The sequence below is a fragment of the Branchiostoma lanceolatum genome, chromosome 2, assembly GCF_035083965.1.
Source record: "Branchiostoma lanceolatum isolate klBraLanc5 chromosome 2, klBraLanc5.hap2, whole genome shotgun sequence".
NCBI classification, from domain to species: Eukaryota; Metazoa; Chordata; class Leptocardii; order Amphioxiformes; family Branchiostomatidae; genus Branchiostoma; species Branchiostoma lanceolatum.
Window position 1 is genome coordinate 20,059,116 of NC_089723.1, and position 26,052 is coordinate 20,085,167.

The window sequence follows — 26,052 nt, forward strand, 5'->3', positions numbered from 1 at the left end:
AGTAGCAGTAAAATGGTTGGTAATTTGAATACTGTCAGTGATACTTGTTTGTAGCCATGCATTAGACTATCCTTGGCTTATGGTCATCATCTACTGTATACATGTTGCTATGGAAATGAGATGCACCTAACCTGATTGACACCTGTCACTCATTCCCCCTTTGTAACCTTGACAGCTGGTTGTGGATGGTAACTTTGATGCCACAGCAAGTACAATCAAACAGAAGGGCGATGACAGCCTCAAAAAGGCCCGAGACCAGAGTAACAGTCTGAAGAATGGTGCGTGTCATCTTCTTAATCTTATGTCTATTAGAATGATATGACATTAAAATCAAAGCTCATCTGTGTTACTTTGTAACGTTCTTGAACTTTTGGCCTAACACGGAAAAAAAATCACTCATCATACAATTGTACATGAAAGCTCGTTATGACAAGCTTGTTATGACAAGTACAGAATGCTCTGTGTTTTACAAGTCTTAGACTACTTTGAACACAGGTCGTGGAGTATTTCTGTGGTACATGGAATGTTAAATTGACATACCATATACATGTACAATGTAGGTTCTTGAGTTGTTGAATGATTCTCCTCTCTCTTGTGAATAGTCTCTGAAATAAAGGTGTTCCTGACAAAGAAACACTCTTTCAAATGCATGCTTTGGATGGCAGCTTGTTTGGTATGGCTGCCTATCCCTAACCGCTGAAGAATACCTCGTTGACAAAAATGGTCTAAATGGCATAGACTCTCAATGATGTGTCAGTAAGCCTTTGTTGTAGGCAAATAGTAGTGGACAACCATACACACTCACGCCACATCTTCAGAAAAGACATTTCAGCCACATAGTTCCTGTTTAGTTTCTTTGAGCACACAGCTGTAAGCCTTTGTTGTAGTTAGAACACTGACTGGTTATGTTGGTGACTCTACTTTATACACAGACTTGAAGCCCAGGCTTGATGCTGCAGACTCTGCCACAACCGATGTGGAGACTGGCTTGCAGATTGGAAGGGACCAACTCAATGCACTTACTCTTGAACTCAACAAGCTTGAAAGTAAGTTTCCATAATATTAGCACTGCACTGTAAGACTTTGAAAGTTGTGTTTGAAGGTTTGACAGATCATATTTGTGTAACATTGGGTGGAAGAATCTTAGAGAATCTGGGGATATGAACCAAAGAAGACAGTGCAACAATGCAAGGAAGGTGTTTTAGAAGTAAAAATAAGCTGATGATCATACAAATTATAGGACTGGTACAAAGATGAACAGAATTTTGAAGGCATTTTGACAATATTTTTAAAAAGAATTGATTTTTCTTTATGTCACTAATCACTAGTCTTCATTGACTTTTGACCGTATGTAATGAATTCTGTTTATTCATTTATTGATCTGGAGAGTAGTCCATTATGAAGTTAAAGCCAACTGATTTACAAGTAGTCATGTAGTCTTTCATTCATCATGATCATCTAATTATGGAATTATGGAAATACCTGACAGTGAACTGTCCTGTGCACCTTTACATGTAGAAAAAGTGTTTACTGCCTTAAACTTCAATGTCCCTTCTCTTTCCTACAACTCCAGGTCCTGACCCGGGTATTGATCAGACTAAGATCAACAAGGCTGACAAACGAGCCACTGAAGCAAAAACTTCAGTTGATGACATCATATCTGGACAGTATGGCATTGACCAGAACCTTGATGGAGCACTGAAAAGTGGTATGCCAACGAATCCCATGTTTCCCTCCTTCTGACTTATTTTGTATGTGTATTATATATACAGTGCTTACATGTATGTTACATTTTCATCTATGCATTTCATATTAAACCCATTCTTTCCTCAAAAAACTCAGGCCTGTGAATTCAGCCCTTTAATATTTATTTTTATTTTTTCCATGATTGTAACAATAGTGGTCTACATGTACAATACATTGTCATGTAAATTCAACTTGACGAGTATTATATGTATGTCTGACAGTCAACATGTAATGTAATTAGTTCTGATTTTATGATAATCTCTATTTCTTGTCTCCGACTTGCTCCACAGTGCAAGAGCTGGAAGATGCAGCTGCTTCAGGAGGGGGAGGAGGAGGGGGCAGTCTTGCAGGCATTGAGCAGGATCGTAAGTCACCAACATACAACACAATTGCATGACCGTAAGAGCCGCAGACAATTCTAAGATCAGTAGATTTCTTGAACAGGATTCTTCTGCTACCCTCTTACAAAGTGGCTACTCTATCTTAATGATGAATCAAACAGTAGGCCTTTAAGTTAGTATTCTGCTTAAGGAAGAAATTCAATATCACATTTTGTTATCTTTCACAAGGATGAACTAACTGAGAAATCATGTTACAGTGGAGGGCGTGAGAGCAAACTTGGCCAAGATCAATGCACTGAAAGTGGAGTTGGAAGGCACTATGCGTTCCGAAAATACTGTGGTCAACGAGGTCAAAGGATCCATCGAGGCTATTCGCAGGATGATCCGGGAAGCAAGAGCAACTGCCAATGGGGTGGGATTTCATACTTTTACTCCTGCAGTATTTTGCCATCTGTTTTTGTAGACATTATAAGCACTGAAATGTTAAATTTGCTGTTGCAATCAGGGTTCATGTGCAGACAAAGTAGTTTTGGGACTCCTTTAAACGTTGCTTCGGATGTAGTTTCTTCAATTTTCATGTCATTCCAGCTACACAAATATTGTACGCTCGTTCTCATTTGAATGTACAAATTGCTGTCGCCAGCCTTTACTACTTGATATCAGCCAAATTAAGGCCACCGTGGATGCTTCCTTCACTTTCCCACAACACGTATCATGTTTCACGAAAAATGCACCTCAAAATTACTTATGGGTTTTGACTTAGAAAAAGTTATGGCAATGCGTGGCCTTAAGAGTCATAAAGAACGGCTGTCGCCTGCGGAGACATGCAACATTTAAAAATCAGCAGAGAACGTAACAATTCAGTTCAGAGAATGACCGGTTAACTGGTGAATCCAGCTACTAAGGCCCTCCGACAAGTCACGTCAGATCGCTCCTGTCACTGTTCTTGCACGCTGTGCAAGGCGGTTTATGCCTGTCGCCCAAAACTGTAAGCTCCGTTACCGTTTAAAGTAAGACGTTCCTGACATTAAGATATGCCACATATAAGGTGCCAACCTGTCGTTTTTATGACGACTTAAAGCTTTTGTGGCTTTTAAAAGGAACAAATAAGAAGTGTTTGCTATCAGTTGTGAACCACCTCCCCGAACAAATGACAGTACAGTAATGAATGTAATCTCCGTTACCATCGTTTGATGCTCTCTGTGTTGTTAACAAGGCCTGGTGTAGGAACGCTGCCCATTTTCTAAATGCCCGTACATAAGTCCTTTTAATGATAAGATATGGAACGCAAAAACGGAAATCCCTTTGAAGGAAAAAGCCGAAGTTTTACTGTAGTAAGCTCCGTTACCGGTAACGGAGATTACACCTGTTGCGGAAAATACATAACCTGGCGCAGAACTTTTTTGTAGTTGTGCACCATAAGGCAAAAGCGTTTGAACTAGAATAGGAAAGTATAAATTCAACTGAGAGAAACCCCCTGTAGGGTTATCATATACCAATTTTCTGCTCTTTCTTCCTGATTTTGTTTCCAAAGTTGAATTCTTTTTGAACCGCAAGACAATAAGTACTAGTAATCTATAGCCTTTGATATGTTTGAAGAAGAAAAGAAATGAGAAGTCGATCAATTACAACTTGGCGACTTACGTCTGGTGAACACGCCCTTTGGCGACAGTATGTAATCTCCGTTACCGTTTTCCGCGATTCCCCCTCCGTTCCAAATGCTTTACTGCTCCTAAGCAGTATTAGCTCTCAACATTGAATATGTTATACACTACAAAAAAAGACATTCTTGTTTTTTCTTGTTTTTTCTTTGTTGAAGAAAAATTATCTTCCAGAAAGAAAATTATTCTGTGTGCAAGAATAAGAACGAATAAGGAAATGTCAGTGAGGACGTAACAAATATAAACTTTTTCTTAGAATATTTTTCTCTGACCAAGTTGTTTTTTCTCACACATATCGACTAGAAACCTCGAAATAAATTTTCTTGTTGTTATGATTCTTCTATGGCACAGAATTTTTATCTAAGATATAATAAATTCAGAGAAAAATATTCTAAGAAAAAGTTTATATTTGTTACGTCCTCACTGACATTTCCTTATTTCTTCTGTCCTCAAGAATAAATTTCTTACACTTAGAATGAGTTTCTTGCACTAAGAGTGAGGTTCTTGAAATAGGAATACCTTTCTGTCCTTAAGAATGAATTTCTTACATCTAGAATGAGTTTCTTCCACTGAGAGCGAGGTTCTTGAAATAGGAATACCTTTCTGACCTCAAGAATGAATTTCTTACACCTAGAATGAGTTTCTTGCACTAAGAGTGAGGTTCTTGAAATAGGAATACCTTTCTGTCCTCAAGAATGAATTTCTTACATCTAGAATGAGTTTCTTCCACTGAGAGCGAGGTTCTTGAAATAGGAATACCTTTCTGACCTCAAGAATGAATTTCTTACACCTAGAATGAGTTTCTTCCACTGAGAGTGAGGTTCTTGTAATAGGAATACCTTTCTGTCCTCAAGAATGAATTTCTTACACCTAGAATGAGTTTCTTGCACTAAGAGTGAGGTTCTTGTTGTAGCTATATAGGAATACCTTTCTGTCCTCAAGAATAAATTCCTTAAACCTAGAAACAGTTTCTTGAACTAAGATGGGGGTCTTGAATCAAGAATACCATTTAATAAATCAATGATGATATAATGTAAACATGTTCCAATCATATTTATTATTATTGATCTAATTGTTTAATACACAGTTTTGGATTTTTATTTCTAACGCCCATTCTTAACCAAGGATTGCAAAGATTAACCAGTTTGCAATACAATTGTTTCGATAAATGTTTCACATTTGATGCTGTGATAAAAGCACATTTTCTCTGTGCTCATACAAATAACTAATTGTCCTTCTAAAATTGTCAGTTCTGCAGTGTTGTAGCTGTCCTTCTTATAATCAATGACTTGTTATTGTTGAAAGATTTTCCAAACTTGAGACGGGGGCATCTTCTTTGGTCCAACAGGTTTCCAAGTCTAGAAAAACACACAAAAACAGATGACGATGACTGTCATCTTCCTACATCGCCCCCCTCCCCCTTATACAAAATGTACATGCATGGGGATGGGGGCTTGTGCATTTGCTTTAAAATGTTATACTTATACTTTTTAGTACCTTGTAGGTATTACTGCACTTAACGTACATGTTCTGCAATTACTGGTTGGCATACAACCACAAACACAACAAAAGTTTCTAAGCCTAGAATAACACACAAAGACTTAGTGACTGTCATTTCTTATATCGCCCCCCTCCCCCGTATACATGTAGGGGGAGGGGGGGCTTGTGCATTTGCTTGAAAATGATATACTTTAACTTTTTTAGTACCTTTTAGGTATAACTGCACTAAACGTACATGTTCTGCAATTACTGGTTGGCTGTATCATGCAACCACAAACACAAAACTTAGAGTATCTACTTGGGAAATAAGTTATTTTCATGCAAGACAGGCTATAACGTACCTGGAGCATATCTGTTGATGGCGTTGGCCTGAGGAAGCATTTTGGAACTTAAAACAAGTCATCTACGTTGTGTAGTGAGTCCCACATGATACCAAAAAGTGTCCTCACGAAACTAGCCTCATGTTTCCCTAGTATTGTAAGATCTAAAGCGCACATCAAGCAAATGCAGCCGGAGCCCAAACTCAACGGTCCACATTCAAAATGTCCTTACAGCAAAGGATGATGGGAGTATTGAATTAGCATAATTTATTTTCTTATTACAAGAAAAACAATAATTATCTTCTTGAACTTTACAATGTTAAGAAAATAAAGGAAATCATGCAAATTCGAACTTTCATTTTACTTTCCATCTTTAGATAACACAGAAAAGCAGGAATCATCTTTCTTTAACTTTGTGGAAAAGGAATTCGAACAGAAAACACTTGGGAATTACTTGTTTTACAGTTTCTTGATTTTCTCATTTTTCTTAACTGTATTTGGTCAAGAAAATAACTGTATTTGGTCAAGAAAATCCTTACCTCTTCTTAGATATTACTAAGAATTGCAAGAATCATATTTCTCAGACTTCCTAAATTAAGAAAACAAGAAATGTCAAGAATTTTTTCCTAGTGAAATGAAAGTCTAAAGAAAAATTCATGTATGGCAAGAATAAAAATCTTAAGAGTAGATTCTGTAAAATACTCCATTTGACCAAACAAGAAGCAAATATTGTGTGAAGAATAAGGAAGAAAGATTGACTAGCATTTCTAGAATATTCTTGCTGATAAAAAATCATACTAGAAATCCTATCTTCACCTAAGAAAAACAAGAATAAAACTCTTAATGTAAGATCACACATTCAAAGGTTTTGCGTAAGGTTTCTTGATTTTCTTGAAATTCTTTATGGAAGAAAATCTTTCTCTCAATAAGAAAAATCAAGAAAACAAGAAAAATAAGAAAAAGCATTTTTGGTAGCTGTAGATGCTGCAAGAGTTAAATTATTCGGATCAACAGAGGATGGAACGTTTTTTGCAAGAACTATCAGATTCCGTCTCTGGTGAATATCTCAAACAAGTCGAAATACAAAAACAAATCCAGACAATATTAATCATGAATGAAACAGCTATACAGCAATCGTCAGCACGGCACTAAATTTGACAGACGTTTTACCAGAGATACTGACTCCTCAACTATAGGTTTTGAAGGCGATGTCACGACATGAAAGCTCCAAATTGAAGTATCTAATTACTGATGTTCAACATTTTTTCAGCAAAAATATGGGTAAACTCCAAGGACATCTAATCAAAGCTTAAAAATTTTCGGCAACTTCCCGCGATAAATTAGCTGTAATATTTTGGGGATCATTAAAGGAGATGTTCAGCTGAAAAATGAGGTAGGTTTGCTTGGAAAATGAGCTGATCAATTTTCGACCCTAAAAATCGCTATTTTGCACCTTTCACTGAGAACGAGCGTGTAATGCATCAAGACTCTCCTTTGCAAAGCTCCCTGGCATGTGACCGAGACAAATGCTCATGAATGTTTAACTAACAAAAGAACTGAATTTTTGTAACCTTCATTGCAGATCAACCATGTCCCCATGAATTTCGGTGGTAACACTGCAGTGCGACTGGACACCATGAGTCAGCCTCTGACCAGCTACTTTACTGACAACAAGAACGCGTTTGACATGTCCATGGCAATTAACTCTGCTGGGGGAGATGGCACAGTACTCTTCATCGGAGACCCAAACAATGTGAGCAACTTTAAATTCACTTAATAGATACAAGACGTGCGGCTAAATAGATACCACAACGCACAATGCATGCCACAAATAATTCGTATAGTACCCATATTTAGCTTGGATTGAAACTTCTTAATTTCTTTCTGAAAAAGCTTAATATGTGGAGCCTCAAGGATATTAAGTTTTTATGTTTTTGTTTATCATGATGTTGTACCACACCAATCATGCCTGTTTGCCATAATTTTCATGGAATGCCGTCAGCTTTTTAAGGCACAGATTGTTTGAAACATTGAACAGAAGGCCCATCTTTAGGGCTGCAACCCCTATTGGTAGTTTTCAATATTGGCGCAGTCTTAGGTTTTATGAATACCTGATGTTGTGATCTATGTCACTGTTCAAGATAACAGTTACTGGAGTGCTGCCCAGGATGCAGTTTGTGGTTACATACCTGTTGGACTACTGATCTTTCTCACTCACTGATGAAAGGTTGTGGAATCGATGCGACATGAAATGTCTGAAAGTTTTACTGACCTATTCAGTTGCTTATTAAGTAACTGTTATCTTGTGCATCTTACAAGTAATACAACCTGGATGTCTAACCTTTATCGACTAGTCACTGTTGTTTTTTTCATTGTGATGTAGGCAAACAGTGACTATATTGGACTGGAGATCGTGAATGGAAGGCTGAGGGCCTCCTCTAACCTGAATGGTGGTGGAAGTGCCTTCAACTTTGGGGTAGAAAATGGTCTGACTGCAGGCCAGTGGGAGAATGTTAAGCTGGAGAGGTCTGTGTTGATATAAAAGATATATATTACATGTTTCTGCACATTTCGTCCATGTCTTTAACATCCACTACCATAATACCGCCACGTTTGCTGCAATTTCTAAAGTGATACTAATTTAGCAAAAGGGCAACGCACCATTTTTTCCCGGTTACATGTCAATGTTATAGCTTACCTTTGCTACTTATGCTGTGTATGTTTTTTTGTCTCTCTTGATCTCCAAAAAACGAAATATCGCTATCGTAAGATGTTGAGGAAATGTACCGAGAACGCCGTGCGCACGGAAGGGGGTTCCATAATACCGCCAGGAGGAAACTCGGCAATTATTTCCCCGTTTTTCACCATCATACATCAGCTGTTGTTCCTTTCTTTCGGGGTAGTGAGTGCCCTAAATATACAATGATGTCTGTAGATAAAAAAATCACACGAAAACGGATGTTAACTGATACGAATTTTGATTTACTGTAGTCCGTCACAACTGCTATCAGCATCACGTAAAACTTACGTCTGGCGTTCTACTATGGTTCAGTTCACATGATGGCGGCTTCGTTGCTAGTGTAAGGGTCGTATTAATTATTAGTCTTATCCAAAAATCAAGATCGCAACTTGTCCCGCGTGCCCACCACCACACTTTCAGTGCCTTGTAGAAATTACACCCGCCCCTTCAAACTATTGGTTTCGCCGAGATTTTTCGCGGGAATTTTCCTGTTACGCAATACGGGGGAGGAGCTAGTCTCGGGCGAAAACAATAAAAATGGCGACGTTCTATTTTGCGCCAGGTCAACCGCAGTTACGGCCAGTAAACATCCGATCTTGACGATAGATCACACTTTGACACAAGTTGAAGGCCAGTAAAAGAAAGTTTATTTTGCTGTTGTTTAAATGATCGTCTTGAGCTGAAAGCACGTGCGATTATTATATGCAAATCCAGCGAACAACGTGCGATGACGTGTTGATATGTTCTTCCCACGACGCGCTCTCCTGTCCTGATAAGGGGTCGAAAACATTTGACCTCGTTGTCTTCAAATGCCTCGTTATTTAGGCCTTTTGTAGAGTGTTATAAACACCTTGATGTTTGAAGTGTGCATACCTTGGAAATCACTGTTGCTGCACCAGTAGATCTCTTAAAATTCATCGCTTTTTAGAATTGGCGGTATTATGATTAGTGGCGGTATTATGGTAATGGATGTTATGTCCAGAGAGTGTTTTGTTTACATGTATCACACTTTGTTTACTACTGCAGACTTTTCAGCACCATAGACAGATTGTTAGTGCTAAGTTGGATATCCTGTAATTAAAGTTTCACTTTGATGTTATAATCATGATTAATGGCTTTAAACTTAAAAGATAAATGCAACTCAAAGTTTTTCAGTTCAGCCATATACATGTAGTGTTATTTGTCATTGCAAACAAGCAGCAAGATTTCGGGTACAGTTTAGCTATCAACAATGTTAACCACCAACACCAACAAACACTCATGCTACTATTTGTTACATGTTATGTACATCTAGGGTCGGAAACTATATGAAGTTGTCTGTTGGAGGTAATGAGGTGGGCAACGTAGCAAACAACAACTATATCCTGTTTGACATGCCAGAGAACGGTGGCGTCTGGGTGGGCGGAGTGGAGGGATCTAACGTAAGTCTTTGGCATCTGCGCATTCTTGGTAACTGGTAGTGGCTTTTAGAATATTTTTATGTTTTTTTTTACAGGCAGGCTTGCATGACTTTGTATGCTAGATTATTCCAGACAAAAAACCGAAATCATATGACATCCTTAACTTGACAATAAATTATCATCATAATTATTGACTGCGATCCAGTTAAATTGATGTATATTCTATCCAGGCCTGTTGATCAGAATTGCCATGTAAGCAATTGTCTCTCCTCTCCCTGCAGCTTCCATCAGGCATGAGCCTTGGGGGTCGAGGGTTCAGAGGGCACATCGATGACCTGAAGTTCGGAGACGACTCTGTGCCGGCCTCAGGCCTGTGGAATTTCCGCTTTGCACAGAACCTCCCAACAGATCTTCCTATTAAAGAGTAGGTCCTTTATGATCCTACTTCATGAGCTGACTTTTGTTCGAAGGCTTTTACCGTTCTTAAATCAGGGCAAGTCTTTGTTTTTGCAGTGTACTTTGGAATGCCAAAATTTTAGCGCGACTCAATAGCAGATGGTGAGGTTTTTACAAAAATCAATGCTAAAGAGTGCATCTTATCACATTAAGATATTTATCCCAGGAGGTGATTGGCCCACTGCACATCAAATATTGATTTCCCCTTAAAAGCACTGTATAATTAGAGGCACAGATTATCTTTTACCAGTAGGGAAGCAAGAAAAGTCCATCAGGACAGAGAGTGAATGCAATTTGAAATAAAAACAAATGAGGAATCTCAAATCAACAGACTCCATTGTATGACAATCTCAAGTTTCTTTTGTTTCTGACAGGATGAGCACCTTGGGAACAATTTCAGACACAATGTACTTTGATGGAAAAGGCTATGGCAACACAAGGGAGCAGCTTATGGTGAATGTTCGTGAAACCGAACAGCAGGTGCTGTTTTCGGCTTTTGTGCGTCCTGGAGGACCAGATGGTCTTATCTTCTTCTATAGTTCTATAGATCAGGTGGGTTATCGCCTATTTAGGCCACACCAATTTATATCCATGGCCCTGGACATTGTTGATACAAATCTGGCAAGTGAGTTACAGCATGAAAATAAATGCATTTGAGGAAAACTTCAAGCTAATTAGATATTCACTCCCTAAAACTGAAATTTGAGAGACATGTATAACGGGAGCTGCCCTAACATGTTACGCTTTTTTACGCGCTCGAACTCACGGCGCTGCATTGCTGGTTGCCAGAGAGTGGTCAGGTTTTAATGAATGAATTTTGAACACATTCATGTAAAGAACATACATGGACAAGAAATGTATTCATACTGTTCATGGGCCCTTCACGCTCCGCGTTACAGGCGGAAAACGCTGTGAGACATTTTCACGAATGTACCTTCTGATTTAGTGCTACGCCAGATAGTGTGCCTAACTTATTACGCTTTGGTAATTTTGCTCTCTTCGGAAGTTGGTGATAAAGTTAGGGAAATGTAAGGCTTGAAGTCTACTATATTCTAGCTTTCTTTTGACCGGAAAAGTTTGACTGTGTGCACTTCTAACGTCATGTGAGAAGGGCTATATCTAGCGCATCCCAGCTCATGCATGTTTTCACGGGAAATAGGCTACCTCGCACTGTGCGCGCGGCCCGACGTACGTCTTGAATGCGGCCCGACTTACGAAATCATTACGAAAAAACGACACCGCTTACATCAACTCCGTCTACTTATTGGGAAATATCTTCGCCATCTCTGTATGTAGTTTCGTTTTCATGGACGGTACCAATCACATGTTAGAGCGTAACAAAGCTGTGCGTTGAATCGTTCCGCCACCATCCCGGCCCAAAAAAATGGCGGGGAAACAAAGTCGCCAGACGACAGCAATGTTTACGTTGTTTTTCTCGGGTCAGTTTTCTTCTCAACGAACACTTAAAGACCCAAATTTTTAGTATTTTATGAAGTTATATTTCTTATGTGTATGATAGTTGTGTGACTTGTGTATCTGCTTGGCACAGGTCGTATATTTAGGTGCCGGGCCGTCTAGCTATGCAGTGATCCTCTACTTAGCGCTACCATCATTATTTTCAAAATACTACTTTTCGACAAAACAAGAAATGAATATGTGTATGTTTTGAATGCAAATGACAATTATGTGGCACTGCATGAACTTGGGTTATTTACCTTCCTTATCAGCATAGTCATTGGACACAAACACGGCGTACTTATGCAAAATAAAATCAGTTAAAAATCCGTAACATGTTAGGGCGCGTAACATGTTAGGGCAGCTCCCGTTACATGATAATACTATAGGTACTGTTGGTAACACCAAAATGATGATGAGAGTGTAAGGGAAGAGAGTAGTAGTTACTGTAGTTACAGTAACTGTAGTATTGTAGTAGGACTGCCAATTGAATCAGGTGGACAACAGGGAGAATGTGTGGAAGTTGGGTAGAGAAGTATTGCCAAGATTTAGGAATAGAGTACATGTATTACTAATGCTATATTATGTTTGGAAAAAAATATTTCTCAGAATACATCCAATGCATAAGCCAAAGAGCTTTTATACATGTATCATGTATTCTGCTGAGGGCAAAAAGTAATGCTCCATTTATGTTGATTTTTGTCAAAGAATCTTGACATATTAAGTTTCGACTTCTTGTTTTCTAGAATCTGTTCTTTGCTATTGAAGTGCGGAACAACAGAATTGCTGCCAAGATCAAGCTGCCATCAGGCACATATGAGGGGGAATCACAAAATACAGTCTCTGATATGCTTATCAGGACAGATTTCATTCAGGTTAGTAACATTTCAAGGAGCTACTTTATAAAACTGTAAATAGTTGTCATGATGTCATAATATTCTTAAACTGTTGAAAGGTTTATATGCCCTAATTTCAATCTTGGAAAAAAGGGGAATGCAGGCACAAGAAGAAATAAGACCAGAAATGCAGTGGGATATATCCCTGCTATTCACAATCAATGACCTCACATGGCCATGCATTTTCTTTTTAGAAGAGCTGATATTTCTGCCCATGGGTTTAACATTTGGCTCTGTCCGCGCAGTTTTGAGATAAATATGTTTTGAATAAATTGGACGTTAACTGGTCACATTACGTTACATGACTATGTGTTTGCAAACTAAAAGGAACCGTTTTTTGTTTTCCTTGTTTTGCAGGTGAATTTTGTCATCAACACGAATCGCCCTCAATGTGCTACACTGCTTCTTGTAAATCGACGAGATATGACATGTATAGACTCTGGAAAGATTAGTTCCCAGGTATTGAACATGATCGCCCAAGTTGGAGGACTTGATGAAACCAAGAAGGCTGACTTTGCTAACATGTAAGTTTTTAAACTGTGCAGCGATGTAGTCCAAATTGGTACTGTCTTTATTACCATGCTCATGTATATGCTGATTGTATGTACTAGATTTATTTTGTAAGAGACACGTGAGTGCAAGCAGGTGTGATCACATGATCACCTGTGCTTGATGGTTCATTCGGTGTTATAGAAACAGAGCAGGCATAAATTTCAAAATGTACAGTCTTTTATGTCATCACATGTACATCAGGTCGGAACATTAAACCTTAACCTTCTCCCTGCTGCCTAACTCTGTGACCAATACAAAATGGGGTGCCAAATGGCTACTCCAGTGTGCTAAAGGTTTCTCATTCTATTGTAAAAGATTTTGTGAGAAACTGCCTTAATTTCTATAGTAATGTTAATACAGTAACTGTACATCAATTTGCAAACTTAAACAGTACATTGTAATGCCAATATTTTTAGGAGTATGAACGTTTTTGATGATATTTTGCTGGGCTTTGTTGTAGGGTGGTAACAGACGGATACAAAGGGTGCATCAAGCAGCTCCAAGTGTTGCGAGAAAACAGGCAGATTGTGCACATGGGCAGCCTTGCGACAACAGGTTGCCCCATTCTGGTATACTACCCCATTTCATGTTGTCCTATTGTTCACCCTCTAAACACATCATGCTGTCCATTGAATATCTTGTCCATTGACGTAGTGGCATTTTGTGGTCTGTGGTTGGTGTAGTTAACGCGGAATCTTAATCATATTCTAGAGATTGTGGGTTTGAATCTCTTAGGCAGGTCTTGATGTTATGCCCTTTGGAAATGTGCTTAGCACAAATTTCCTCACTCCACTGACAGTTGTGAAAATGAGTAGTAGTACCTTGCTATTGCAATCCTTTTGGATGGGAAATGGTCCCATGTTTGAGGAGAGTCACAAGCATGTTTAAGAACCCACTACACATATTGATAATAGTAGGAATCCATCCTGGCATGATTGGTTCAAGCAGTGCGGTCTTCGGATTGATATTTTGAAAAGATGAAAGTAACCTCTAATGTCAACCCTTCCACAAATGTGGTAAATCTCAATGACATAAATATGAAGGCTTCACAATGGGTAAAGCTGCTTTGGGAATTACTTTCAAAGGATAAATGTTATACAATCATACAATAGATTGTCAACTTGACGATGTGCACAGGTACAGTTTGTATTTTTCTTCAATAGTTTCAGACAGACAGTAAAACTTTACTGCTTCTCACCTGGTATGAATACGTGTTTGAATTTCCACTAGATTCGTAGGATGCAGTTCTCAGGGGTGGACAGCTACCTAAATGCAAAATGGCCAACAAGTGCCACAACTTACCCAAGCTTTGAAGCCACCTTCACGTTCCGGACCAGTGCTGACAATGGCGTGATGCTGCTAGCAAAGGGAGATCTAGGGGTGGTAAGTTCAATAAACTTTGTCTGCTGTTACATGTACATGTAGCATCATTTTTTGTAGAAGGTTGTGACTTGAAAAAAATGCTCAACTGATGGCATCTGACATCAGAGGTATACTATTTGTTGTGTATCATTATTGACTCTGTCTTGTTCTCGCAAATCATGTACAGTAGTAGCACGTAACTGTTGCAAATCTGATCCCGAATCTCTGTAAAATTTATCAATAGCAATATAATTAGACAAAATTAGAGAGTGGATGCACCTCACTCAAAGTTTTGAATTTCTCCATTTTTGTACATCTTGACCAATTAGGGAGGGCGAACTAATGGTATCTGCATGTTTTAGCCATTGAAATTTTGCTTAACTTTCGTTTTTTTCTTTGTTCTTTTGTGCTCTATTCTTTGGCTTAATTAGATTACCTAGTAACAAATAAACATACCTCCCAGTGTGAATGATTATGACTTTCACAAAGGTTGAAGAATGACATACATGAATATTGTTGAATCTGATTCAGAAGTAATTGTGGCCAATATCACTACAATCCAACAGATTAAGTCAGATGTTGTTCATTTATTTGTTTACTCTTCTCCTTTGGTACATAGTTGTGGACAATCTCCATGAGCAACGGTAAAGTTATTTTCGCTGCTTTTGGAGACAACACCGATGCTGGCGCATCACGTGTGACCAGCCAGAATGTCTATAATGATGGCCAGGAGCACTACATTCTTGTACGACGATTTAATCAGATGTGAGTTTGCAAGTCTTTGATTTTGTGTTACCAAGCTCAGTGTGACAAAGTCCACCATGATTAAAATGGAATCAAAATATTTGAGAGAAGAAATGCCTGAGTTTCTAAGGTGTTAATGAACAAACATGTATAGCTTTCAGAGTGCATCTGATCTAGGGTGTGGCCTATTAATAACACTGGAGTCTTCTTCGACAGTTGATGTAACATTAGAGTTTGTTGCTGTGTCCCAAAAGTGTTAAAAGTTGGCTGTTGTAAGGAGATTGGAGAGATCCGCTGTGGAAACTGTTGATCATTTTTGTGATGTCCTGAATGAAATCCCATGCTTTGCACACAGATTGTTCCTGCAGCTGGATGACAACATTGCCCCCAACATCAACACCAACGAGAACTTCCAGCGTGGAACCTTCACCACCAATGAGTTGATTCTTGGTGGGCTTGACCCTGACACAAACGTCACACCAGGCTCCCAACAGCTGGTCGACAACACTGGCCACTTCCAGGGCTGCATCAAGAAACTCATCTTCAGAAAGTGAGCACTTCTCTTTACTAGAAAGTACAGTTTTTTTTCCAACACAGTATAATAGGACTACGACAGTCACTGTGACTCCTGTTAACTTGATTTGGATGTGCAACACTAGACATATTTAGTGGATTGTCAGTCGCACATGAAACTGCCAGGAAGCCTGTATCAAAACTTCAACACAGTCTCTTTTGAATTGTCACTAAAAATTTTCAAGTTTCATTGTCCACTGTAAAAATGTATTACATGTTGTATATAGTACTAATATTTTTTTTACAGTAGTATGCTTGTAGTGGTCCTGTCAGTAATATTGGATGTTCAAAATGTTAACAGTCATACAACTGGGTCGGAGAATTTAATCATCATTTTGATACTAATATTATGCCAAGGTCAAAGCCATATTCAGCTGGAAAATGTGCCTGGCATTGACAACTATGACATTCCATGTTGTTTTTCCTGTTGGATAGTGGTGCTCCTGAGGATGGACTTGTGGACTTCCGAGATTCTACAGGCAGCAATAACGTGATGTTTGATGGGCCAGCATGTGATTCTGGCTGACCTGGTCTCGACTGACATGACACACCAACAGCATAAGAAGGGTCGCGAGTGAAAATAAGAGAAAAATCATACAGTGTAGAACATAACTTGAACATTTCTGCTGCAGTTTAATTGTATTATTTTCAAAAGCATAATTTCACATATGATGCTGGTTTACTAAGCACAGAAGATCGTTTATAGAAAGTTTGCTATATGTTGAGTTAAGAAAATCTCCAAGCAGATGTTGGAAGGGTATGTGTCAGTCACCGTCTCTTCTAATTCTACTAGGACAACTCACGTAGGCTCGGATGTAGTCAAGACAATACCCAATTTATTTGATTTATTTGTTGAATTTTCAGATAGCTGTGTGGCCCATTCAATTTAGCAATTCGATAATGCCTTTGGGTGGTCAAATAGTTTATTAGAAAAGTTGGCCACTTGCTCTTTTAAATGTTTGATAAGTATAATTTTTCTTGCATTTTATTCTACTTTGTTTTTGGCCATATATAGCTCAGTGTGGATGACAAAAACTACCAGCAAACATCATTATGCTCAAGGGCAGCTTTACCATAATTCCAAGTAACATTGCATTAGATAATGGCAACTAATTACGGCATTTCGGCATGTTGGAATAAACTGTATTTTTGGCGTTTTACATTTAGATTTCCCAAAATTATTAGTACATTATATCATATCATATTGAATTGGCACAATGTTTTGCTTGGTAAGTCTTTAAGTTTAATTTATGTAAGGGTGTGAAGATTGACTGTTACAGTGATATCATATCACATGTCTTCTAGTATGTTATAATGTTATCATTTTCTCTTCCATCTCAGATTGTGTTCAACCATTGATTTCTGATATTTGGCTTTGGAATTTTTTTGATACTCTTAGTAAAACCAGTATTTGTCCAACTAACCTCATATAACAGAATCAGTTCTTTTTCTCCTAATTGTAATTTTTTATCATTATTGGAGATATTAAAATGCTGAGTTACCAAAACAAAAATAAATCGTAAATTCAAATCATTAGAAGCTACATTTGAAAAAGGAAGATTTTGCTAAGGCAAATGGTATTTTTGGAGTAGTATATGTAATTAAGGCATATCAGTTGCTCTCGCTATCAATAAAAGGCCATCATTTTTTGGTGTAAACCTCATGGTGTGGATTGTGATTTATGTGCATTTTTGTGTGTATTCCTTGGTCACACACATTTCTTTAAAATGTTTCTTAATTCAAAGATGAGTCATTGTTGCATTAAATTGTATATGACTTAAACAAACATTGTACATTGAGTGTAGGCTTAGAGTACTAAAAGATAAAAGTTGATAGTGCTTTTTTGTCTGGGGCATGTTGGGGTTAGAGTTTTTCCACACATTTCCAGTGATTATACATTATTTGATAAATCATCTCAGGTTTCATTCACAGGAGTATCAAAGGCTGCAGGGTATGATCCGATTGGTTGCATTCCCTGGCTTCTGATTGGTTCCAAACAATTCCTGTCTGGTGAAAGAAAAAGTCTTTAAAGGGGCCCTGCATGCCCTTTTACGTAGAGCATTATGAGCCGTTTTGATTTTACGAAGAGCGTTGCCGACCACTCCAATTAAACGTAGAGTGTAATCTGTGTATTTTGCGTTGAACGTTATTGACCACTTTCATCCTACGTAATGCGTAGTAGCTACCCGGAATTTAGCGTAAAACGTAGTTGATGAATTATGCGTAAAGCGTTGACAAACTTTTCCAACCTTGCTCTAAGTCACAAACGAGTGTGCAGTCTGTTTTGTTTTGCTGTCCTCCCCGTCTACACAACGGAACAATCCACCGAACTCGTTCCCAAAATCTTGTGTAATAGCAAGGAGGTTAAAATAGTTTAACTTCCTTGACCTTGGTTGTTTATAGAAGTTTGACACTTGCGCGGGGGAGAGCCTCTTGGCTGAAAATGGAGGCGATGCTGTTCTCCCCCAACTACAACGTGCTTTTGGGCGGAGTATGACATGTCTGAAATACGGCGTGGCAAATTACGCAGGCCTGGTAAGGGGACACCTGGGGGACCTCCTTAAGAGCAAGGGATTTAAGCCTGATGATGGTAATGTTGACAGCAGATAGCTAGCTGCAGACCAACATGTAGCAAGGATGTTCAGTCAATGTATGAATTGAACCTTCTTCCAGAATAAAGTAGGTGATAAAACATATCATGATCCGGACCCAATGGGCCCTAAATGTAGTTCTCTCGCAGACTGGAAGGACCTGTTCTTTCCCCTCCGCTATTAACCCTGATTTGAGACCATTCGAGATCCACCAGTGTCGACAACTGCTGTTCCTCTCCGAAAAGGCGGAATAGAAGCAGGTTCTGAGATTTTTTGTTGCTCTTTAGTTAATTAATGGAGGGTTGACAGAATGGAAAGTTGTCCAAAGATAGGTTTGATGCGGAAGATTTATTGTCTATTCTCGATTCTGTAAGTTGCCAAAAAGATAGGTTGAATAATTTGGCAAAGGCTGGACAGATCTGTCATTTGTAACCAAATCTGTACTACAATGACTCCCCAAGTCCTCTGATGAAATATTCCCCCTATTTTGGTCAATTTCTACAATTTTTCATTTGTGGTGTCACTGCGCGAAAGGGGTCCATTTCCGGACAAATCCGATATTGACACATCACTGGGCATGTTACATATTCGGACCGTTTCCAAGTACTCAAATCGACACCTGACATATTCGGAAATATTTTGATTCAAGAAATATTTCCTAGCAAATTCGGATAAATACAACTTTTTATTTTTCCGGATACTGTTCAGGGTCGTATCGTAACTCCGGATACGTGTTTCTTTATGTATACGGAGATATCTGTTGTTAAGATACTTCGGCAATCCATGTTGTATTCTGACTCTGCCGTGACAGGTAAGATATCCGGGAATGTATTGACTCCGAAAATGTTGCTATTCATTTCCGGACATATCCAAAGTTTGACACATCACTGGGCATGTCAAATATACGGACTATTTTCAAGTACTTATTTTGACACCTGAAATATCCGGAAATATTGTGATTCAATAAACTATTCCTAGCAAATCCGGATAAATATAGTTTTTTTTTAATTTACCGGATTCTTTACAAGTTCGTATCATAACTCCGGATATGTATTTCGTTATGTATACAGAGACATCTGTTGTCAAGCGCGAAAGCGGTCTATTTCTGGACAAAATCCGAAATTTGACACATAACTGGACATGCCAAGTATTCGGACATTTTGTCAATACACAAAATTTACGGAAATATATTGAATCAGGAATTGTTTCGTTGCAGATCAAGCAAAATATGACTTCGGATATTTGCGGATACCGCACATGGGAGTTTCAGTACTCCAACTGCGTGTTTCTTTACATACACGAAGATATCTGTTGACACATATCCGATAATATTTCGAATCCAAAACAGTTGCTATCTTTATTAATGCAAAGCAAGTACTACCGATTATGTGCCATTTTAGTTCCTGTAGTCCAGGTTAAGGTATGCGTTTTACTGTCCTTTCCCACATATCCGGGAATACATATGATGGCCCGCATCGCCAACCGATGAACGCGGCGACTATTATGATGATGATGACGTTCCGTTTATGCAATATATTTCGTTCTCTGTGATCAAAAAAAAAAAAATTCCAGGCAAATCTGAATGTTGAACGTGCCGCGTATTCGGACAGTTTCCAAACAGGAATTTCGACACAGCATATCGGGAAATATTCCGATTCCGGAAATGTTCATTTTTGTGTCCAGGAAATATGTTGGTTTATCTTTTGTCCGTATACGAAGCATGTTTTCTGAAGGCGTTCCGGACTCCGAAAATGACCAGAATCAAAACAGTTGTCCGGAAATAAGTCCGGAAATGACAATCCATAGCAGAAGGGCATTGTGGGACACTTAGATTTCCGGACGTATTTGCGCGTATCATGACCAAGATACGGTCGGTACAATAATATATGTTGCCTCTAGGAGGAGCTTTTTGCAAATACACAACTTCGGGTTTCTGGTAGTTCTTGAAATCTAAAAAAGAAATTAAGCCAAACAGTGACACACTTTGTGATCTTGTGCCAATCAAAGCAACTTAAGTTAGATTTCCATAACCGATTTATACATGCATGTGCAAAATTGAAATACCTGCATCAATCTATCACTAAAGCATGATATGAAGACAAGCGTGTGGACTGCCATGGAAATATATTCATATATATATATGGGCACCCTTCCAAAACCGTACTGGCTTGGTTGTCTTCTCAGTTGGGACATTGGTATGTGCACAATTACGATAAGATCTGGCCACCAGATGGTTTGGAAAATATGCCTGATTTCTGATTGGTCCGTTCATCTATGACGCATTCCTGGAATGTTAGCGCCAAACTTAACGGTTCCGGCAGAGTTGGAGAAAGAGCCGGGGTGAGCTGTTTCAGCGTGTGCCGGAGGTATCTGCCGGAGCCCGAGTCTCTTAACATCCTATTCTCAATACGATCTGACGGAATACACCGCGAGATTCGTCTTTTCTGAACCAACTTGCAAAGACGAGGAATGACCTGCATGTACTCGGGAGTCGGGACCGAAGCGGATGGTACGAGGACAACGGGGTGCAGTGACCTCAGCGGAGCATCGACAAGCCGAGAACACGGTAACTGAACTTCCAATATCTACAGTTGGAGACGGGTTAAACTAATACATACATCAGAAATTAGTAATTTCTTACTCTAGTGTGTCAATTTGCAGCTAGGAGAGTTTCACAGAAATTGTTTTCAAGCAGCTCTTCCGTGAAGCACAACAGGCCACCCACATGTATCATAATAGAAAACATGTGTGTATACGGAATATCTGTAATCAACATTTTCCCGGATACTGTTAATGGTCATTTCTTAACTCCGAATACGTGTTTCCCTCTGTGTACGGAGATATCAGGGGTTCGAATACTACAGAAATCCATGCTGTAACATGACTACAGAGAAGAGTCAATATACCTGACAAATATTAGAAATTTTCTGAATATACCTACGCCGAATATATCAAGTCCAAGCAAAAACAACAATCCTCAGTGGTGTCGTATCGTGAAATATCAGTTCTCAGTAAATGCTACGTGTTTGGTGACCTGATACTCATCATATTGAGGACTGTGACCTGGCAATGTCAGGATAATAAACATTATTTTGCTGTTGTCCTGTCGAGTTTAGTAACAAAAGGAATGTTGTGTTTCTAGCCACATCATTTGATAAGGGTTTATATTTTTCAATTCTTTTTAGATTTTCAGTTCGACCTTAGGATCTGTTTAAACTTGAACATATCATACAGGAATGGTATAATAATCTGTTCAGTCTGTTGACATTATCTTTGACAGTACCTTGAAATAATTTAGAAATTATTCTTACGCGATCCGAAAGAAAACAGTCTTTATTTCGTGATATTGTTTTTGTTTTGTTTTGGATACTGTACAGGGGCGTTTCGTAAGACCGAATACGCGTTGTTGATATATTACAACAACCCATGTTTCAGTTTTCTGACTATACATAGATATGATAAATATATTGACTAAGAAACTGTTGCTACCCTATGCCCAGGCAAAAGCAGTACTCTTCTTCCGTATACGTGCCACGTGCGTTTAAGTGGTTCAGATATGTGTTTTTCTCTATTTGCCCTTATATCCGGGAATACCAGTTTTCCGTATACAGTGTATGTAACATATTTCCTTCCCTATACGAGAAGGGTAGATTTCTAGGCAAATCTGAAGGTTACACCAAGGAGGTTAAAATAGGATATTTTTGGTTACACATGTCGCGTATATCTGGACATTTCCAAACAAGAATTTCCACACAGCATTTTCGGAAATATTTCGACACAGGAATTGTTCATTTGCGTGTCCGGTTAATATCTTAGAATATTTGTTGTCCGTATATGTTACATATTTCCTCATGGTATTCCGGAATCTACGTTCCTATCTCCCACGCGTGTTTCTATGTACAAAGTCTCTCCAGCAATGCGTATTGTACCTGTACTGTCTGCCAATAAGTCCGATGCCTTTCCGTTTTCCTACTTTGTGTTTCATCCATATGTTTCAGTGTTTTATTACTCAACTGATCGCAAAGTTCATTGACTTGGTTTGGGTTTGTCACGAGAAGTCTACAAAGATAATGTTTCAGTTGGGCAGTATTTCAACGTTGATGGAAACATAATTTACATTTCTTTATTGAGCCGACTTTGTTCACTTTACCTTTTGCTATCGTTATTTGATCATATGCATGATCCGACTGGAATTAGACAAGGCTAAACTTTAAGTAAACAGGTATCCGGTCACTGCTGTCTTTAGTGTTGTAGACCATCTTGTTTTTGATTCGATCGTTGTTTGGTTGTGTCATATCACTGGAGAGGGAGGATGCGCATGTAGTAGGTATCGACTCGTCTCCACATTTAATTTATTCTAGCCACGTTTTTTTTTCAGCATCTTCCGCTGAGTATATCGGGGGGTTATAAAGACAGTTCCAGTGCAGCAACATCTTTGCAGCAAACCAACCTGTGTGACTTCCGCACGCCTATCTTGGAATAATGATATGTCTGTTAACACCTATGCGTTTAAGAAGCAGTACTATTTGTATCAGAACATTCCTTTATGTGACACGGATAACATGTTAGACCTGGTGCCTAGCAAAGTTAATCAATCCTTACCGTAATTGCCGTTGCGGGTGTGCCGTAAAACGCCCAGAATGAGTAGAATCATGTGAAATCACATTGTAAATGTTCATAAGTAAACTACAACTTGAATATCCCTATGCAAAATTTGTATGATTCATACTCTGATGCATTTATAGAGGTTACAGAAGAAGCTCTAAATGTCATGATATAACTTCTGCATACATTCTATATTCATTGATTTACCGAGTAAGAGATTTGTATCATTGGTTTTCAATTACCCTCATTCAGAATATTGACGTTATATCACGTATAGTCTCTATTGATCTTATTTTTACTTTTAATTACTTATACCTTGATTTCCAGGACTTATAACAGCAATGTTTTGTACATATATTACCACAATTAAGACTGTTCAAGATTGTTCACTGTGTAGTAAGTTATATACCTATTTCCGCTGTTGTCGAACATCTACCGATAACCAAATATATATGCCTAACTTGAATCTGAATCATCAGTAAGCGGTACCATGAAACTGTTCAGATATAGGACTTAAACAATTACAGAGTGATTTAAAGTATTCTTGCTTTTCGTATTTTCTTTGCCATGTATCTAGTATGTTTAATCTCAGATATATAATTTCAGGACCAAAAACACTCCGTATACATTGCGGACTCAGTGTTACGGATATGCGTTTCCGACTATAGATATTCATCGGTAAGTTGCTGGATGTCCGGATCCGTTGCAGAAAGACTCCGAATACGCTGCCAAAAAGTTGGACTATCCGGGTGATATCCGGAAACAAAACTGCAGCATATCCGGATCCGGGTATGCGACGATGAAAAATGTTCCCGTTTCCAGCTCCAGATATTAATCCGTATTCGCGGTCTCTCCGTTGAAAAAACCCGGCATACGTTACCGGAAAGTCAGAATATTCGGGTGATATCCGGAAACAAAACGGTAGCATATCCGGATCCGGATATGCACCAATGAAACATGTTCTCGTTTCCGGCTCAAGATACTAATCCGTATTCGCGGTCTCTCCGTTGATAAAAAAATCCGCATACGTTATTGGAAAGTCAGAATATTCGGCTGATATCCGGAAACGAAACTTTAACATATTCGGATCCGGATATGTTGCGATTAAATGTGTTCCCGTTTCCGGCTTTAGATATATATCCGTATTCGCGGTCTCTCCGTTGTAAAAAATATCCGCATACGTCACTGGAAAGTCGGAATATTCGGCTGATATCCGGAAACAAAACTTTAACATATTCGGATCCGGATATGTTGCGATTAAATGTGTTCCCGTTTCCGGCTTCAGATATTTATCCGTATTCGCGGTCTCTCCGTTGTAAAAAAAATCCGCATACGTTACTGGAAAGTCGGAATATTCGGCTAATATCCGGAAACAAAACTTTAACATTTTCGGATCCGGATATGTTGCGATTAAATGTGTTCCCGTTTCCGGCTTTAGATATTTATCCGTATTCGCGGTCTCTCCGTTGAAAAAGAATCCGCATACGTTACTGGAAAGTCGGAATATTCGGCTGATATCCGGAAACAAAACTTTAACATATTCGGATCCGGATATATTGCGATTAAATGTGTTCCCGTTTCCGGCTCCAGATATTAATCCGTAAACTTAGGATATCGAGATCAAGAAACGTCTGAATATCGTCGGAAACGTAATATTGTCGGAAATATCCTATCATTGAAACGTCCGGAAATCGACCCTTTTCGCACAGTGTGTGTTACGCCGAATGGTGGTTATACCTCGTGTCGTGACCAATCTAAATTCAGCAAGTTCTGCTTCAAATGTTTCACAAAGTTTTATTTTAGCTACGTTGTTCTCTCCAGAAGCAAGACATTTTATAAGTAGAAGGGCGACCCCCAAAGTAGGCCAGATATGTACGCTAAGGATCTTGAAAGAAACTACTGAAAAAATAGTATGTTTTAGTCACTATCTATAAAAGTTGCTCTTGACCAATCAATTCCCACGTTTTAAAACGAAAGATGGCTATCGTGGTGGTACATTTTATCTGACAATGGGAAAATTTAGGTTTTATTCATCTATATGGGTCATACTAGCTATTATTAGCTCCGGCTATTATATATGGTGACCCACATATCAGCTTGGATTGCCTCCGGCATTGGACGGCCAGTTGCTCAGTAATGGATAACTGGAGTGGTAAATCAAGTCGTATTGACGCAGGTATCAGGGTGACCCAAATACTGCATTATATAGAAATGTTCACGATGGTTTTATGTTTGCGGTTTTCGCGGTGACCTTTCACCGCAAACTTAATATTTCCCCGGGATAATTTTGACAATTTCTACCATGTTTCAGTCAGGGTGTGTTATACCAAATGGCGTTTATACCGCTTGACCAATTTTGATTCAGATCCTGCTTCAATTGCATAAAAGTTTGTTCTATTCTCTAGCTACGTTGTTCCCTCCAGAAGCAGGGCATTTTATAAGTCGAATGACGGCCCCTCGCAGTAGGCCATATATTTACGTTTTTAAAGAACAAAGGATCTTGAAAGAAACTACTGAAACTATTTCTATTTTTAGCTACTTTCTGTAAAGGTTGCTCTTCACCAGTCAGTTTCTACAAATCCTTTGCTCTTAAGAAGTTGCCAAGGTGACTTTGGCAGGCTTGCTGAAATACGTCCGTGGTTGGCTAAAATACGACGTATTTTAGTTTTGACCGGAAAAGAAAACCATAGACGTATTTGGGTGTTCTGTATGTCGCGCTTGAAGTCTACTCAGCGACGTAGTTTGAAGTACAATATGTTTTGTTGAAATACGTCGTGGTTGGCTGAAATAAGACGTATTTGAGGTTTGACCGGAATAGAAAACCATAGACGTGCCCGGAATGTTCCAGCATCAGTTACATAGGGAGCTGGCTGTTATCAGTGTTTCTCTATATGTTGAAGACTATGTCATTGTACCTCAATACATTACCAACTTTGACGCTTTAGTTCAGTCGATAGGTCTTTGAGTCCGGCATAATGCATTGCGAAGCAGAACTACGAAAACCACGCTCTCCTTTTTCACTCGGCACTCGGTTCCAGTGCGGAAAGTGGCTTCAGCACTGGAAAACCAGTGCTGAGTTTAGTTCAGCACTGGAAAACCAGTGCCAGTGA

General features: G+C 38.9%; 1 protein-coding gene and 2 long non-coding RNA genes across 3 annotated transcripts in view; 2 read left to right on the forward strand and 1 right to left on the reverse strand.

The window, feature by feature from the left end:
* LOC136426899 (uncharacterized) overlaps positions 1-17,409 on the forward strand; it is a 44,954-nt gene extending 27,545 nt beyond the window's left edge. Inside the window, exons 35-51 of the mRNA XM_066415619.1 lie at positions 176-278; positions 933-1,046; positions 1,574-1,708; positions 2,037-2,111; positions 2,345-2,499; positions 7,151-7,321; positions 7,952-8,094; positions 9,603-9,729; positions 9,990-10,132; positions 10,539-10,716; positions 12,366-12,494; positions 12,873-13,039; positions 13,528-13,636; positions 14,298-14,450; positions 15,049-15,194; positions 15,529-15,723; positions 16,182-17,409. Of these exons, the coding sequence (XP_066271716.1) occupies positions 176-278; positions 933-1,046; positions 1,574-1,708; positions 2,037-2,111; positions 2,345-2,499; positions 7,151-7,321; positions 7,952-8,094; positions 9,603-9,729; positions 9,990-10,132; positions 10,539-10,716; positions 12,366-12,494; positions 12,873-13,039; positions 13,528-13,636; positions 14,298-14,450; positions 15,049-15,194; positions 15,529-15,723; positions 16,182-16,272 (2,334 nt within the window). The 3' untranslated portion in view covers positions 16,273-17,409. The remainder of the gene's footprint in view (positions 1-175; positions 279-932; positions 1,047-1,573; positions 1,709-2,036; positions 2,112-2,344; positions 2,500-7,150; positions 7,322-7,951; positions 8,095-9,602; positions 9,730-9,989; positions 10,133-10,538; positions 10,717-12,365; positions 12,495-12,872; positions 13,040-13,527; positions 13,637-14,297; positions 14,451-15,048; positions 15,195-15,528; positions 15,724-16,181) is intronic.
* Positions 4,783-6,100, reverse strand: LOC136427832 (uncharacterized). The gene is made up of 2 exons (XR_010754523.1): positions 5,590-6,100; positions 4,783-5,106 (listed from the first exon to the last, which is right to left on the reverse strand). It is a non-coding gene; the product is annotated as an uncharacterized lncRNA (long non-coding RNA).
* A 2,846-nt stretch (positions 17,410-20,255) lies between the features above and the next one.
* Positions 20,256-23,483, forward strand: LOC136427833 (uncharacterized). The gene is made up of 2 exons (XR_010754524.1): positions 20,256-20,903; positions 22,716-23,483. It is a non-coding gene; the product is annotated as an uncharacterized lncRNA (long non-coding RNA).
* Positions 23,484-26,052: the final 2,569 nt, after the last annotated feature.